Source organism: Danio rerio, chromosome 18, assembly GCF_049306965.1.
Source record: "Danio rerio strain Tuebingen ecotype United States chromosome 18, GRCz12tu, whole genome shotgun sequence".
Taxonomy (NCBI): Eukaryota; Metazoa; Chordata; class Actinopteri; order Cypriniformes; family Danionidae; genus Danio; species Danio rerio.
The window spans coordinates 23613087-23629460 of NC_133193.1; the positions used below are offsets into that span (position 1 = coordinate 23613087).

The 16374-nt window shown below is 36.4% G+C and overlaps 1 protein-coding gene across 9 annotated transcripts in view; it reads left to right on the forward strand.

The window, feature by feature from the left end:
* Nucleotides 1-16374, forward strand: part of ripor1 (RHO family interacting cell polarization regulator 1) — a 144871-nt gene that overhangs the window by 83514 nt on the left and 44983 nt on the right. For 8 of the 9 annotated variants that reach the window (XM_009293580.5, XM_073929344.1, XM_009293579.5 and 5 more), the window contains exons 2-6: nucleotides 5123-5246; nucleotides 10071-10223; nucleotides 10359-10437; nucleotides 10531-10554; nucleotides 10681-10734. In XM_009293580.5, the coding sequence (XP_009291855.1) occupies nucleotides 5149-5246; nucleotides 10071-10223; nucleotides 10359-10437; nucleotides 10531-10554; nucleotides 10681-10734 (408 nt within the window). In that variant the 5' untranslated portion in view covers nucleotides 5123-5148. Of the gene's footprint in view, nucleotides 1-5122; nucleotides 5247-10070; nucleotides 10224-10358; nucleotides 10438-10530; nucleotides 10555-10680; nucleotides 10735-16374 lie in introns of those variants that run through there. The other variant, NM_001045108.2, reaches the window with a different exon arrangement.

Below are 16374 nucleotides of genomic sequence, written 5' to 3' on the forward strand. Positions count from 1 at the left end.
GCACTCTGGAATTTTAGGTGAAGCGCTTTTGTAGAAACAAGAAATTGCAAATTCACATTTTTAATTCAGTATACTGACTGATACATTGTAAATGAATTGTGGCAAGGGAAGTATAGAAATATCAAATTTAGGATTTATCTCTAGCAGTAGTTATCTGCAGATGTTATTTTTCTTTCCTCTCTCCATCAGACGGTTAAATATCCTGCGGGAAATGAAAAAATTCCACTTCCCTCAACGGTTTCCCCTCCTCCACACTTGGAAGCACAAAAGTTTTTTTATTTTTTTTCCCCCTCAGCATCAACAGACCTGTTTACACTCTTCACTGATCACCAGACAAACAAAGAAACCTTGAATAATTAAAACTTGTAATGCTTTTGAAATATTGACATCCTTTTTGCTCCGTAAGCTTGGTTGTTATAGTTGGTTTGCTAATTGAGTTGATCATTTACTTCGGAAAGCTTTTAATATAGTAATTCAGAGAAGACTAATATCTTTACAGGAACAAAGTGTGCAAATCCACAAAAATAAAACCAAAAAAAAAAAAACAAAGCTCAGAACTTATTTAAAAAAAAAATTAATCCAGTTCCTAATGCATCATCCCAGTAAGACAATCTGGATTTTTTTTTTCCTCTCTGTGGAGGTTTAGGCAGGAGGGCAGAATATGTCCTGCTCTGTTCCCCAGCCGTGACGCTCTCTCGCTGGGCACAGCGCAAATAATTCTGCCTTCAGCAACTCTGCCGGCCTCTGACTGGATATCACACAGCTGAAATACTTCAGTCGATCCACAGAGTCACAGGTGGGCTTCAGCATCCTCATTACCAAAAAATGAGGCATTTCACACACAAGATCTTCATAATGTGCAGAAAGCCTTATAGGTTGTTCCTCTGCTTTGGGTTTAAAATAAACTTTAGCTTCCTTCCCTAATCCAGTGATGCATTGCTGAGTCCAGGGCACTGCCCTTTGTTGCTGATCAAAACCACAAGCGCTGACTGTCCTAGTCAGGGTCATTATGGTGACTAAACCTCACTTGTGTCGACGCCATATTTTAAATGACCCCATGGGCTCAGATATGCTGGCTCACACCTCTGAATCTCTCTGTAATCTGACTTCATGGCCTGTTTCTCTCCCTTTGCTCTTCTCTGGAAAGATTACATCTTAATTCAATTTAACACAAAAGTAACTGCATTCGACCTGTTCGCACAGAGCCAAGCTGCTGCGGTTACATAATGCTTTGTGCTGGATAAGTGGTCTTATTTGAAAACTATAAGGTTTTGTTATGTTGATCATTGCTCGTGATATTGTAATAATGGCTATCAGTGTCAGTTAATTGAATAATTCATGAAATAGGTTTTTGTGGTTGGAGAAATTCCACATATTTTGGCCACACATAAAATGCAATAAAAATGTAGATTTTTGTTAGTTACATTAAATGTTTTTTAGTTAGTCATGCTTAACCTGTTTATTGCTTTTTGAGCATTTGTAAAATTATTATTAGATTTTCAAGACTTTTCAACTTTTGATCAAAGTAATAACAATAATTTAGCACATAAAAACTAAACCTGTCAGCTTATTCTGAGTTCAGACCACACGATTTTCAAAGCAGTCACATAACAGATGTTTTCACACTGCATGACTACAGTTCCGTCGCTGCTGTTCACACTGCAAGATGAATCGGCGACAGGGGGTTTTACAGTGCATGACTTTAAAATAGGAAGAATCACAGAAAACTTTGTCTCGTTCCTCAAACTACATCTCACAACCAAACACATGTGACAAGTGCCATGGAAACAGGGCAAGGTTATATCTTTTGTTATTAACTACATTACAAGTAAGAAGACTTTAGTGGGGTAGAAAATGTATTTATTTTGCTCACCTGGCTTTTGAAGGAAATTAGCTATTTCTCTCCAACGTTTTTGACATGTCAAACAGACACGGGTGCTCCTGCCATATTTCTACTCATTTTTCCTCCATTTTTGGGTCCAAATAGAATGAAAAAAAGCCCTTTTCTTAACCGAAACCATGCTTGTTGATATAGTGGTCTATATACCTTCGTAACTCCTCCCCCAACCTTCCGCTGGCCTGCAGATACCCACACGGATGCTGCTTTCTCATTGGCTGTAGGTAAACGCTGATGTTATTTTAACCTGGAACATATTTCACACGACATGATTTTGAATCAATGACAGGTCCAGATATTTAGCATGCCATGGGTCATCGGCGATTCTCCCAGATTGCGTCTTCGATATTAGCACAAAGTTGCCAGTTATCTCAGGCATTTGTTGATGATTTTTTTCTCAACTTGTCAGCGAGTCAAAATCAGGGCTAAAATCGTGCAGTCTGAACTTTGCATTAGGTGTCTTTTGCAAAACACATAGGCTTTATTATGGTTACATCTGACATCCACACTATTTCAGCATCTTTGTTCCATGAAGGTAGACCTTTTTAAAAATGCTAAAGACGCCGTTTTAGTTTTAGAACCATTGGTGATCCGTTTCAGTTAGACAGATTGGACGCAAACTTTTGAAAACATCCACAGTTGCTCTCTGTCTTTCTTACCCTGAACTTTTGCGTATTGCGAAATTTTATTGTGGAATAAACTCAAATTCTAATAACGATATTTATCACAATACAGTAACTACTTTTTTGCGCAGCATTGTGTTAACAATCTGCCAAATTATTTTGGGAGTATCATAACTAAAACCTTAATATATGAAATAAAAGGTAATACCTTTTAAATTTGTATTTTATGTTTACAATGCAAATGCAATTATATCCACTTTATTAAGTAAACAAAGCATGTTTCCCATATAATATATTTACAAAAAGACAGAAAATATTACTTTACAAAAATAGTAAATGTAAATAAATCATAAAAATATTTTCATATTAGTCAATAATATTACTGCAATTAATAAAAAAAACTGAATAGATATAAATTTACACACATTTACACAAGTAAATAAATAGACTCAATGAGGGGCTAGAAATCTGCAGAATTCTGTTTGCGCAGATTCCGTGTGAGACTACTCATCAGATTTTGTATATTTGTGCATGTGGCATTATTCCTACCTCCTTATCTTGAATTCTGCCGGCTTTTTTATCTTGCCATTAGCCCTCATTAATTTCCAACCCTGCATTGCACATGTTTCTTCATGTTCACGTAACATGCTCCTGACTTTCCACCGCTACACTGATAACCTCAGACTTTTGATGGTGATAAATGTGACTGATTTGTTTGCACTAGCAGTCTATCTGTGTTAATCCACGGGTGTATCTTTGGTCTAAGTGTCTATTTTTGTGTGCACTCATATCGTCCTCGTCAGTTTTTTTTTTTTTTTTTTGCACATCGTCCCAGCTGTGGGCTGAGCAGGTCCGTATGGTTCCTGTCCTAGCTGAGATCCTCAGTGATTGGTGTGGTGTTAAGTGTAATCTTGACTCTGTCCTCCTACGTTGTGTCCACTGAGTGTTTTTATGTCTGATATGCCATGACATGGTCAATGATAACAGGCCTCACTGATTATACACAAGGAACTTCACGAATGGCTTATCTAGAAACTGTTTATCTATGCTTAAGAGCAGGATTTGATTCTCTGTTTTCCAGCATAACTAAGTCAGGGTGATATAACTAAAATATATAGCTATGATTAGCTTAGAGTGATAGGGCTGTATTTTAACGATCTAGACACAAAGTCTAAAGCACATGACACAAAAGCATTAAGAGCATGCCCGAATTCACTTTTGCTATTTTAAAGACAGACAAATATGGTTTGTACTGCGGCGCATGGTCTAACAGGGTTGTGCTTATTCTCGTAATGAGTTATAGATGTGTTTTGAGCATAACATGCATTAAACCAATCAGAGTCTCATCTAGGGCGTTGCTAGACATAAAGCTCTACTGGGGCACAGCACACCCTAAAAAATAAAAATTATATATATATATATATATATATATATATATATATATATATATATATATATATATATATAAATAATTTGTATTTTTTAGGGTGTTATTTTTTAGGGTTAACAGTATTTTTGCTATTATACAATTATTTTTCTAAATAAAAAAACAGAAGTTAATCCAATGACACAACTGGAGTGATGCTAAGATAATTTAAGAAATCTAATTTAAGGAATCTTTTTAGGAATATTTATTTAATTAGAATAAAATTCTGTAGACAATTCAGTAGAATACAAAAAAAGATGTCTTGTATAATTATCTGTTGTGTATTATCTTAGACCTACTCATGGCCGAGAATTAGGTTTATTAAGCATGAATTAAGGTTTATTATTTGTTTTGTGGTGCAGGTGCACAAAAGAATGAAGATCACAGTTTCAGTTTCTATTGACTTCCTTTAAATGATCAAAAAATATAATAACATAAGTGGGAACAAAACAGTTTGTTTACCAGCGTTCTTCTGAACATCTTTCATGTTACTTAGAATAAAGTCTTACAGGTTGAGGATTAATAAATTATAAAACATATAAATGTCATCCTTGGCTTGCTATCCTTAAATGTCTTTTTTCATTGATGGGTTATAATATTTTCTTCTTTTTAGATTTAGAGTGAAAACACAATTGAAATTTTACCTCCTTTTGAGTTCACTGTAGCTGAAGTGAGTTTTTTTTCATATGAAACCTCACTTGGTTTGGATGGAATCACTTGCTTTTCCTCATTTAAGTTGCATGACACCCACTAGTTGTGCTCTACATGCTTTGAAATGCACAATTGAAACTGCACAAGAAATTTGAGTTTAATGGTTTAAGCATTTTTTCGTCCAAAGGCCTAATATATAAACAAAAGTATTAAGTTTGATGGTTTGTTTCCAGGAAATACAGCAATTTTAATCTAAAATGCTTTTATCTTGAGCGGTCAGAGAGTTTGTTCATAGCGAACCACAATATCCTCTTTAAAATAAATGAAACAATCTGCTGATTCATTTAGGGCCTGAGGGCCTCTGCACCAAAGGCTTATGATGAGATTTTATTGGCTAAATTTTTGTCAATGAAAATGCAAAGACTGCACTTTTAGAAAAGACTTTCATTTAGAATTGATGAGACTTTTTTACCAGTAGGTTTTTGTTATGCCTTGACCTCATATATTATTTCTATCTGTCTGCAGGGAGTCCCTCCAAATCTGTGTCCACCATGTCCCTTTCTGTGCGCCCCACGCGGAGGGTCGTGGGCAGATCCATCACTAGAAGCCAGTCGTTCGCCGGAGTCAACTCCTACGACAAGTCCTACAGGTCAGTGTTGTTAACATGCCAAAAAATGAAGTCATATTTAAAACAAAAGATAAGGAGCAGTTCTTTCACGAGTGCATTAAGGTTGAAATCAAATATTCATGATACGTTTAGGATCTTAATGTTTTGGCCTTAGCCCTCACGTTCAGCATTAAAAGTGAAAATGCCATTGATTTTAATGCATTTTAATGACACATCATCAATAGACTGGTTTCATTTCTTGTAATGTGACTTGTTTGAAAACGGTGAGACAGCATTATTAATATTGCGTATGATTTATATTTCAATAGCAAACACAGCTGTAGCATTTGTAATTTAATTAGATTTTCATTAACTAACTTTCAGCCACACTAAAAGCCACAGCCATGTCACCCTGCAGCCCAAGATAGGTTAATCACTAAAGCTAAGCAGGGCTGAGCCTGGTCAGTACCTGGATGAGAGACCACTAGGAAACACTAGGTTGCTGTTTTTAAGTGGTGTTATTGAGGCCAGCAGGGGGCACTCAACCTGTGGTCTGTGTGAGTCCTAACTGTCAGTGGGCGCCGTCTTTCGGATGAGACGTTAAACCGAGGTCCTGACTCTCTGTGTTCATTAAACCGTGAAAATTTCTCGTGAAAGAGCAGGGGTGTAACACTGGTGTCCTGGCCAAAGTCCCTCTATCGGCCCTTACGATAATGGCCTCCCTACCATCCCCTTCCCCCGAATTGGCTCTATCACTGTCTCTCCACTCCACCAATAGCTGGTAAGTGGTGAGCCCACTGGCACCATTGTTCTGTGGCTGCCGTCGCATCATCCAAGTGAATGCTGCACACTAGTGGTGGTGAAGAGAGAGACCCTTCATGATTGTGAAGTGCTTTGGGTGTATGGCCATACACAATAAATGCGCTATATAAATACACATTACATTACATTTACATTACATTACAGTTAATCAGTTGTGTTAAAGTGTTTAGTGAAATCCTTCTGTGACCATTTTCATATATTTAAATATTGTAGTAAAATAATTATAAAATGTGTGTGTGTGTGTGTGTGTGTGTGTGTGTGTGTGTGTGTGTGTGTGTGTGTGTGTGTGTGTGTGTGTGTGTGTGTGTGTGTGTGTGTGTGTATACACACATATATGGCCACTTTATTAGGTACACCTTACCAGTACTGGGTTGGACCCAATTTTGCCTTCAGAACTGCCTTAATCCTTCGTGGCATAGATTCAACAAGGTACTGGAAATATTCCTCAGAGATTTTGGTCCATATTGACATGATAGCTTCATAAAGTTGCTGCAGATTTGTCGGCTGCACATCCAAGATGCAAGTCTCCCATTCCACCACATGCCAAGGCTGCTCTATTGGATTGAGCTCTGTTGACTGGAAAGGCCATTTGAGTACAGTGAACTCATTGTCATGTTCATGAAACCAGTCTGAGATGATTCACACTTTATGACATGGCGCAATATTCTCCTGAAAGTAGCCATCAGAAGATGGGTATACTATGGTCATAAAGGGATGGACATGGTCAGCAACAATACTCAGGTAGGCTGTGTTGTTGCTCAATTGGTACTAATGGGCCAAAAGTGTGCCAGAAAAATATCCCCCACACCATTACACCACCACCAGCAGCCTGAACAGTTGATACGAGGCAGGATGGATCCATGCTTTTATGTTGTTGATGGCAAATTCTGACCCAACCATTTTAATGTCGCAGCAGAAATCGAGACTCATCAGACCAAGCAACGATTTTCCAATCAGTAGATCATCAGACCAACCCGTCTGGCACCAACAACCATGCCACGTTCAAAGTCACTTAAATCACCTTTCTTCCCCACTCTTATACTCGATTTGAACTGCTGCAGATTGTCTTGACCATGTCTACAAGCCTAAATATATTAAGTTGCTGCCATGTGATTGGCTAATTAGAAATTTGTGTTGGCAAGCAGTTAGACAGGTGTACCTAATAAAGTGGCCGCTGAGTATATATATATATATATATATATATATATATATATATATATATATATATATATATATATATATATATATATATATATATATATATATATATATTTATTGGTATAGTTTAGTATGTTTTTGTGTGTTTTCAGATTTTTATTTTAAATTCTGTTTACATTAAAATATTGTTATATTCTAAATGTTATACTAATTGTCAGTATTGTCACAGTTACGTCACACAGTCTTTACTTGCATCACATACACACAAATGGTTAACTTGGAGCAAGCACTGATGTATATGGTTAGTCCTTTCAGTAATGACCAAAGGCATTTAAAGGGAAGTCACAGCTGACAGGATATCCTGTGGAAGCATAGGCAAGGCTTACATACATTTCCGAATGGCTGCAGCCAGCAGGAAAGGTTGGACATTTGTTAGTGGCTACAAAGAGGCTTCAGTCCAACAAAACAGTGGAATAGGCTTTATCTGAGCTTGTTATTAATTTCCTTTTCCCCTCTTCTATTTAATAAGTAAGCCACTTTTTGTTATTTGAGGTAGAATGTGGCAACGTAAATTTTTCAAAGGGTCGGAGTGGCTCTCGAGCATTGACTCTTCTGCTTGATGTAGTTTGATTCAAAAGCATGTACAGCGCTCTTCAAACCCCTGCTGTTGAAGTGTAGCAGAGACCGAGACGGCATAAATAATTAAATAAGACCTCAATCAGGACGACAAGTAGGAACATCGAATAAGATATTCAGACTGAATAAACCTTTGTAAGCTATGAAGACAACAGATTAACTGAAGTATAGTGTAATTAGGGGTTAAATGTGTCAAATAAATCATACTGATTTTATTATTTTCATCTTTGCGTCATTTAGGGAAAAAAATAGATAATGCTTATGCAAGGCGTTTTTAATCTGTCCATTGGTATATATTTTAATTTAATATCCTCATCTAGGTTATTTACAAAGACTTGTCGAACTCTCTTCCACTGTTGCTACTGTATCCTCATACTACAAACCGTATCAAGGCGTATCCGTCTTTCTCTCTATTTTATTGAGCTGTCTGCCGTCCTAGAAGTGCAATTGCAGCTTGAATCGATCAGCATGAGTGTTGTTCTAAAGCGCTATTGATTTAAATAAAAGATTGTTCATTTCCCTTGCTGACCATAATACTGCTTTGCATTCCAACATACACTGCTATTGGTCTGACAAAAGCTAGTCCTACAGTACATTAATGGACCAGGATGCTATCATAAGGATGAGAGATTTTTGGGCCTATAAATGGCTCCTCTGCTTTATCAAGCTTTGTCTGTGTTGTCACTAAATCATTTGCATACAGGTTGATCCGTGATGAAACCGAAGATGGCATAGGCTCATTCTGTCCTTTTACATGCAGTCTTGAAGAAATCACATTGTTAGCACATATGGGAAGCTAATTGGTCTCTACAGATTACACGGGAGATTCTTGCTCAACATTTAGGCTGCATTTACTCTGCAGATCTTGATGGTCAATTTTGATTTTGTTATTATATTTGACATATAAGACATATACTATATATGATCCTATGTCTTTGACAGTCCGCTTGCTGTTTATTTTAAAAGTGACTCGTATTCTTTGTCTGCATTTACACTGTATATGGCAAAGATGCAGTCACACAGAAAAAAGCATTCTCCATTCCTGTATTTCATTTGTTCCCGGGGTTGAATTTTTTCGCCTGCCGTCCACACTGCTCCTAGTATCTTTGACCCATGAACACAGCGTTTAGAAACTGTGAAAGAGTATGGAAATTAGTGTTCCATTTAAGTTTAGAAGGACTGAAACACAAAGTTTTGAAAACAGAGGCTGTCTGGTTTTCTGGACTATTGTGTATTACTCCCTAATATGTCAAGACCCCCCATCTAACTTGTTTTTCAGTTTCTGATTGGGTGGGCATGGATGAAAAACAGATATATAACATTTTATGTTGTAACTCTTTGCTAGTATGTTCTGGCCATTTCCAGTTTTATTACCTCCAGTTTACACTGTGACTTTTCCACTAAAAGGCCCTTGAAATATTCAATTTTAAATCAGAAATTTATATAATGGTTTTATTTTATTATAATATATCACTTTATTAAATAACATTCAAATAAATTAAAATAAACCATTAAAAATAAAATGTTGTAATTAAATTGTAATTAAATACAATCAATCATTTGAATACTGTTTTATACGAATAATATATAAACAGTTGAAGTCAGAATTATTAGCCCCGCCTTAATTATTAAATATTTTCCAAAATTATGTTTAACAGGGCAAGGAAATTTTTACAGTATGTCTGATAATATTTTTGTTGTGGGGAAAGTCTAATTTGTTTTAGCTAGAATAAAAGCAGTTTTTTATCTTTTAAAAAACATTTTGATGTCAAAATTATGAGCCCCTTTAAGCTATATATTTTTTCGATAGTCTACTGAACAAACCATCATTATACAGTAACTTGCCTAATTACCCTAACCTGCCTAGTTAACCTAATTAACCTAGTTAAGCCTTTAAATGTCACTTTAAGCTGTATAGAAGTAAATATTATTTACTGTCATCATGACAAAGAGAAAATAAATTATATTTTATTAGTAATTAGAAATGAGTTATTAAAACTGTTATGTTTAGAAATTAAAAGATTCTGTCTCTTAAACAGAAATTGGGGAAAAATAAACAGGGGGGCTAATAATTCAGAGGGCTAATAATTCTGACTTCAACTGTGTGTATATTTATTTATTTATTTATTTTTAAGTAACTTTTTTGTGTTGGTAATTAAATTTTGTATTTCATTGCATTTTAAATGTGTTTAACCAACAAAGATGACCAACGCAGGCTAAAGGTTTATGTGCCTCATCTGTATTCTATAGGAGTCTTTCAGTGTTCAGCACCCCGGGGTGTGTGAGGAAGACTCCCTCCAGAGCAAGCAGGATGTTCACGCTCTCCACTAAATCGCCTCCCCCAAAGGTGCCCCAGCCGGAGCGGCTGGACGAGGTGTACGAGGCCCTCAAGAGAGGACTGCAGTATGTACACAAACATATGAGCTCTGGAAATGTGCTTGCTTGCAACAGCAGCACTAGAACTAATATAAAATAGTTCTGCTTACACAATGCATTAATCACAGACTGTGACACTGATAATATGCTGAACTTTTGCAGATCATACCTGCAGGTCCATCAGATGGAGCTGGACGGTCTAAACAGGCAAATGAAGGAGTCTAAGAGGAACTCTCGCTTGGTAAGTGTTGGTGCTTTAAAATTGTGTCATGGTACAAATACAAGCTCGTTTCCGTATTGTTTGATTTGTAATGATGCTGTTGTTCTTTTCTAGGGTTTTTTGTATGAACTTGACAAGGTGAGTGTAAGCTTCCTCCTTTTCATCTGACATTCTGACAACCAACAGTGCCTGAACTCATTTTATATTATGGATGACTGTTAATTATGTTTTAAGCATTAAATATCATTCTCTGTTCTCTCTTAGCAAGTGAAAGTGATCGAGAGATTTATGAGACGACTGGAGTTTCATCTTAGTAAGGTGAGCCTGCTATTTAACTGTTATGAAAATCAAATGTAACCTTCTAAATAGTGTGAATATGTGTTAAAACTCCAAGTTATATTTATTAAAAGCAGTTTTTATTTAAAACATGTTGGAAAATATACAAAAATGTGACGTCTTATATTTGGAATGTAAGGAAAATGTAATTACATATAATACATATATACTTATTATTTCTTTAATATGCAAATGCAAAATTAGCATTACAGAATATATTCTGTCAAATTGTGTCTTCATTATTGATTAAAAATATATTTTATTACAATATAAAATCAATATCACATTGTATTATAATAAATAATTTCTACATTTTTAAATAAAGTTGTGTAAGCTAATTATGATGTTTAATTGGATGGATGGATGGATGGATGGATGGATGGATGGATGGATGGATGGATGGATGGATGGATAGATAGATAGATAGATAGATAGATAGATAGATAGATAGATAGATAGATAGATAGATAGATAGATAGATAGATAGATAGATAGATAGATAGATGGATAGATAGATGGACTTAAACTTGTAGAGCAGAAATTGTATTATTTCGGTGAGCAGACAATGTATTATGCACACTTGTCACACAATGTTGTGTGTGTTTGAGCTCAGCAGGTCTGCTCTTGTTCAAACGACGGCTCTTGCATGGCCCAGTGGCCTTGATAACAGCTCTCCATGCTTGTGCTCATGCATTCGCGCACGTACATCAGGACTTTTTTTTCCTGACAGATAGTCACCTACAGGATATACAACGAGCCTAATCCTCCCCCTCACTGTGGACACATTCTTAGACAGTGTTTTTCTTTCCGCTTGCAAACATGCTCATGGATGCTGAGCCACTGCAGGGGACACGGGTCACAGGCAGAGGACCGCTTCAGGGCCTGCTCAGATTCTTGGTTTGTTCGTGGAGCGGTTAAACCCTCCGCTGGACCTGTTGGAGTCTGTACTAACAGCCTAAACTAACCCAAGCCAGCTGCACTACAGGAAGAGGCCTTCCTCTTTCCTCTTCTTCCTCGCCAGCCCTATTTCATGTGTGATTAGTGTGTGTTTTATGAGCGGAGGGCGCTGCAGGGAGTCTCTCTGCTTTTACTGGGTTAGATATGTTGGGCCTCTGTTGAAATGGAGGAGGGCAAGGTTGCCAGATCTAAAAAAAAATCCTCAAAACCTACCCAAAATGAATGAAAAGTGAAACTGTATTTCCTTGTCCAATCAAAGTCAGTTGCTGGATTCCCTCAAAAGGAGAGTTTTAACATATTTGCTCTGACATTTTGTAAGACACTTGTAAATGTAGTATTTATTTTAAAGTACTGACTGACTTTCCATACAACAAACACCCATTTAATATGTGACGTGCCATCAGGCGATTTTACTCACTCATTCATTCACTCACTCACTCACTCACTCACTCACTCACTCACTCACTCACTCACTCACTCACTCACTCACTCACTCACTCACTCACTCATTCACTCACTCATTCACTCACTCACTCACTCACTCACTCACTCACTCACTCACTCACTCACTCGCAGCGGTCTTTGGGTTGCCAGGTATTAATTCCAGGATCAGTGTCCATTAACAAATTAGTTGGAACTAATTAACAATTTAGCTAATTTAGTTTTCAAATTAGTTTTAACAAATTAGTTTTCATTTTGTATTAGCAAGTAAGAAGCATTTTGGTGTCCACTAAGGATGTAACGATTCACCATGAGCTGGTTGAGAATCGATTAGAATATGTGACGATTCAAATCAGTTGAAATGTTGAATGAATCGCGATACATTTTTTGAACAGAGAGGGCGCTGTGTTTACAGGTGCAAACTCCATTTACCTGCACATCAGCGGTGAGCTAGAGGTGGGGGGCAGAGTAAAATGACAGTGGTGAAATGTGTCACTAACTGTATACTGCAAAAAGACCTTTACATACAGTAACAGAACAACGAATATGATGCACATCATATGATGTCACAGATGTCTGTAAGTAAAAAAAAAAACTATTGATAAGCCAAACCGCGCGGAGCGGATGATTTGCAGCTCCGTGTGCTCCGACGAGTGCTACAGAGATCACACGGTGCATTAGTGTTTTCATAGTGTGAAGATGTTTTTCAAACTGAAAGAGAAAGCTGTTCTGTTACAGAAGCAGGTATTAGATTATTTTTACTATCTCCTTTTCAAATTAGTTTATGCATATTTTAATCATTTGCTTATTATTTTTGAATAATAAAAATATTTAAGATTGTCTTCTTATGTGTATCACACTGATACTTAAACTAATTAATTATACAAGTAATATTAATTACTTAACTTCATAATCATCTTCAACTCTTGTCTCTATTCTAGTTTATAATTAGTCATTTTATAATCAGTGTTGGGGCGTCACTGTGGTACAGTGGGTAGCATGATCGCCTCACAGCTAGAAGGTTCCTGGTTTGAGCCTAGGCAGGGTCAGTTGGCATTTCGGTGTGGAGCTTGCATGTCCGGTGTCCTTCACAAGTCCAAAGACATGCGGTATAAGTGAATAGGATAAGCTAAATAGTGTATGTGTAGGGTAGTGTATGTGTGCGAATGAGAGTGTATGGATGTTTCCCAGTGATGGCCATCCACTGTGTAAAGCATATGCTGGATAAGTTGGCGGTTCATTTCGCTGTGGTGACCCATGATTTGTAAAGGGACTACGCTGAAAATAAATAAATGAATGAATGAGTAATCAGTGTTTTATGCCAGTGGCCAATCTCCTGGATCAGAGAGCCTATTGACCACCTCTGTACACACTGTTCTCTGGTTTAGAAAAGGCTTTCCTCTCCACACCAGCCATCTCAGTCCCAACTCAAGAGTTTTTTTCAGCAGACCTCAGCTTATTCCAGAAAACTTAGATATGCTGATATTTCTTTTTAAAAATGTAAATAGATGTCAAAAATGTAATAGTTTGTTAATTTATACGAACAAGTCTTCTTTAGTTTGTGTTATTATTATTATTATTATTATTTTTTGTTTTTAGCAATTTTGCTATGGCAGAAAATGCATTATTTTGCAAAAAATGTGCAGCAGAAAAAAATTAAATGGCTCTTCACCTTCAATTTGTTTCATATAATTTTGTTAAATTTGTTTGTTCGTATTGTGATATTAGTATTGTGAAACGTATCGAATCGTGAGTCAGGTGAATTGTTACATCCCTAGTGGCCGCGGCATATTAATACTAAAAATGCAACCCACAACTTGCACTAGAAAAATGCAAACCTGGCAACTCTGGTGGAGGGATAACATAACAAAATAGGAAAAATGAACGTATAAGTTGAAGTCAGAATTATTAGCCCCCCTGATATATTAGCCCCCTGTTTATTTTTTCCCCAATTTCTGTTTAACGGAGAGCAAATTTTTTCAACACATTTCTAAATATAATAGTTTTAATAACTCATTTATAATAACTGATTCATTTTATCTTTGCCATGATGACAGTAAATAATATTTTATAAGATATTTTTCAAGACACTTCTATACAGCTTAAAGTGACATTTAAAGCTTTAACTAGGTTAACTAGGCAGGTTAGGGTAATCAGGCAAGTTATTGTATAAGAATGGTTTGTTCTGTAGACTATCGAAAAAAAATAGTTTAAAGGGGCTAATAATTTTGACCTTAAAATGGCTTTAAAAAATAAAAATTGCTTTTATTCTAGCCAAAAAAAAAAATAAAAACAAATCAGACTTTCTCCAGAAGAAAAAAGTATTATCAGACATATTGTGAAAATTTCCTTGCTCTGTTAAACATCATTTGGGAAATATTTTAAAAAGAAAAAAATTCAAAGGGGGGCTAATAATTTTGACTTAAACTGTATTTTCTTGATTTGAAGTGATTTGTTTTTCAATCATCTGCAAGAATGTGGCTTATCACATAATGCAGTTAATGTCAAGCTAGCGAAACATCCACAAATGCACTGAATGAGCGTTTTTCTATTATGAAATTCATACACATGTTAGTAGTTTCCGTTTTGTTTGTAATACAGTTTTTTAGTCTTTTTGTTTAATCGAGCATGATAAATTGGCAGCCAAATCAGCATCAACTAATACATCTTTTTAATGTTATTGTTATCAGCCTGATAAAAAAATAACATATTGGCCATTAAAAAATGGCTTATTTCTGCCTGTTGATCCACCTCAGATGCACAACAGATGAGCTCTTTAGAAGAATTGATGCTGGAGGGATAACAAGATGTATAACCATTTATTCGTTATCAGTGTGCCAAACTTTTCTTGTCAGTGCATTCCTAATGTTTATTATAAATATTATTTGTAGTCAATGCCACTATGATTTAGGGGTATGTATCTATGCATAATACTGGCCCAGGCTGTATTACACAGCGGGCACCTGCAATAATGAGCACTTTTGTGAACAGATTAAAAGACAATATCAACAACTTTAGGTTCACTTAGAAAGGAAAAGTGCAGACATGTTACAAAAATATATTTTTCTGAAACTAATCGGCTGTTTGTGGGTTAACATACGTGCACACACACACACACACACACACACACACACACACACACACACACACACACACACACACACACACACACACACGCGCGCGCACACACACACACACACACACACACACACACACGCGCACACACACACACACACACACACACACACGAGTGGCTTTGCTAAGCTGTGTGAACAGCATTTTTTCAAACAGGGATGGTGAAATAGTGCATTAGCTGTGGCCTGCAATAGAGGAGAATGAAGAGGCGTGTTGTTATCAGTTTTGTGTTGCAGTGTGTATTGACAGAAGAGGCGCTGTCATAACTCTGTGAAACTTATGACTGTCCCGCTGACTCTCTGCCAGGGTGCTGGAACACACTCACTGGACCAATCCTAACCACCTCCAGATGGAGATTTTCCTTCTCTTGCTTTATGCTTTACCTTCGTCCTTCTTTCCATTATTGCAGGAAACCTTTTAAGGGCTGCAGACTGTTTCGCCCTTGTTCTCGCCTTGAGTCTTGAGGACTACGTGTGTTTGTGTTTCTCAAATTTACACCATATTGTGTGTGTGTGTGCTTTCAGTATAAGGCTCCCCTGCTGTGTCGAGTAATTCTGCAGGATACTGCTGCTAATGTATTTCAGAGGATTAGGTCTTTTTTTCAACTTGTCCTCAATATGCACACATTTAACTAGAAATTTAATGCCTACTAAACTATGTTTTTATTTTGACTTTTCGTCAGCAAATATGCTTTCAATTGACTACAAAATGACAGTGACTGCATTTAAAATGTTACAAAAGATTTGAGTTTCCAATTATTTCCGTGTTCTGTTACTCAAAACAAACACACAAAGTATTTTGAGTATTATTCTGATCATCTTACTAACACCAAAGAGTGGAGTAGGCCTAATGAATCCATTTCAAAATTTAAATTCCCTTCAGATTATTGTTTGTAAACTGAATTCACTTTTGAGCAAAGATATAGGTCGAAATTAATCGCAATTTAAAGGGGTCTTTACCCTTTTTTAGGGTAAACAGAGATTGTCGCTTGATAAAATGTGTCATGGAGAGAACCTATAGAAAATGATTCCTTAAGTACAGCAATTAACAACGGCATTCGTTTATCTTAAAATATTTGTAAAAATTCTA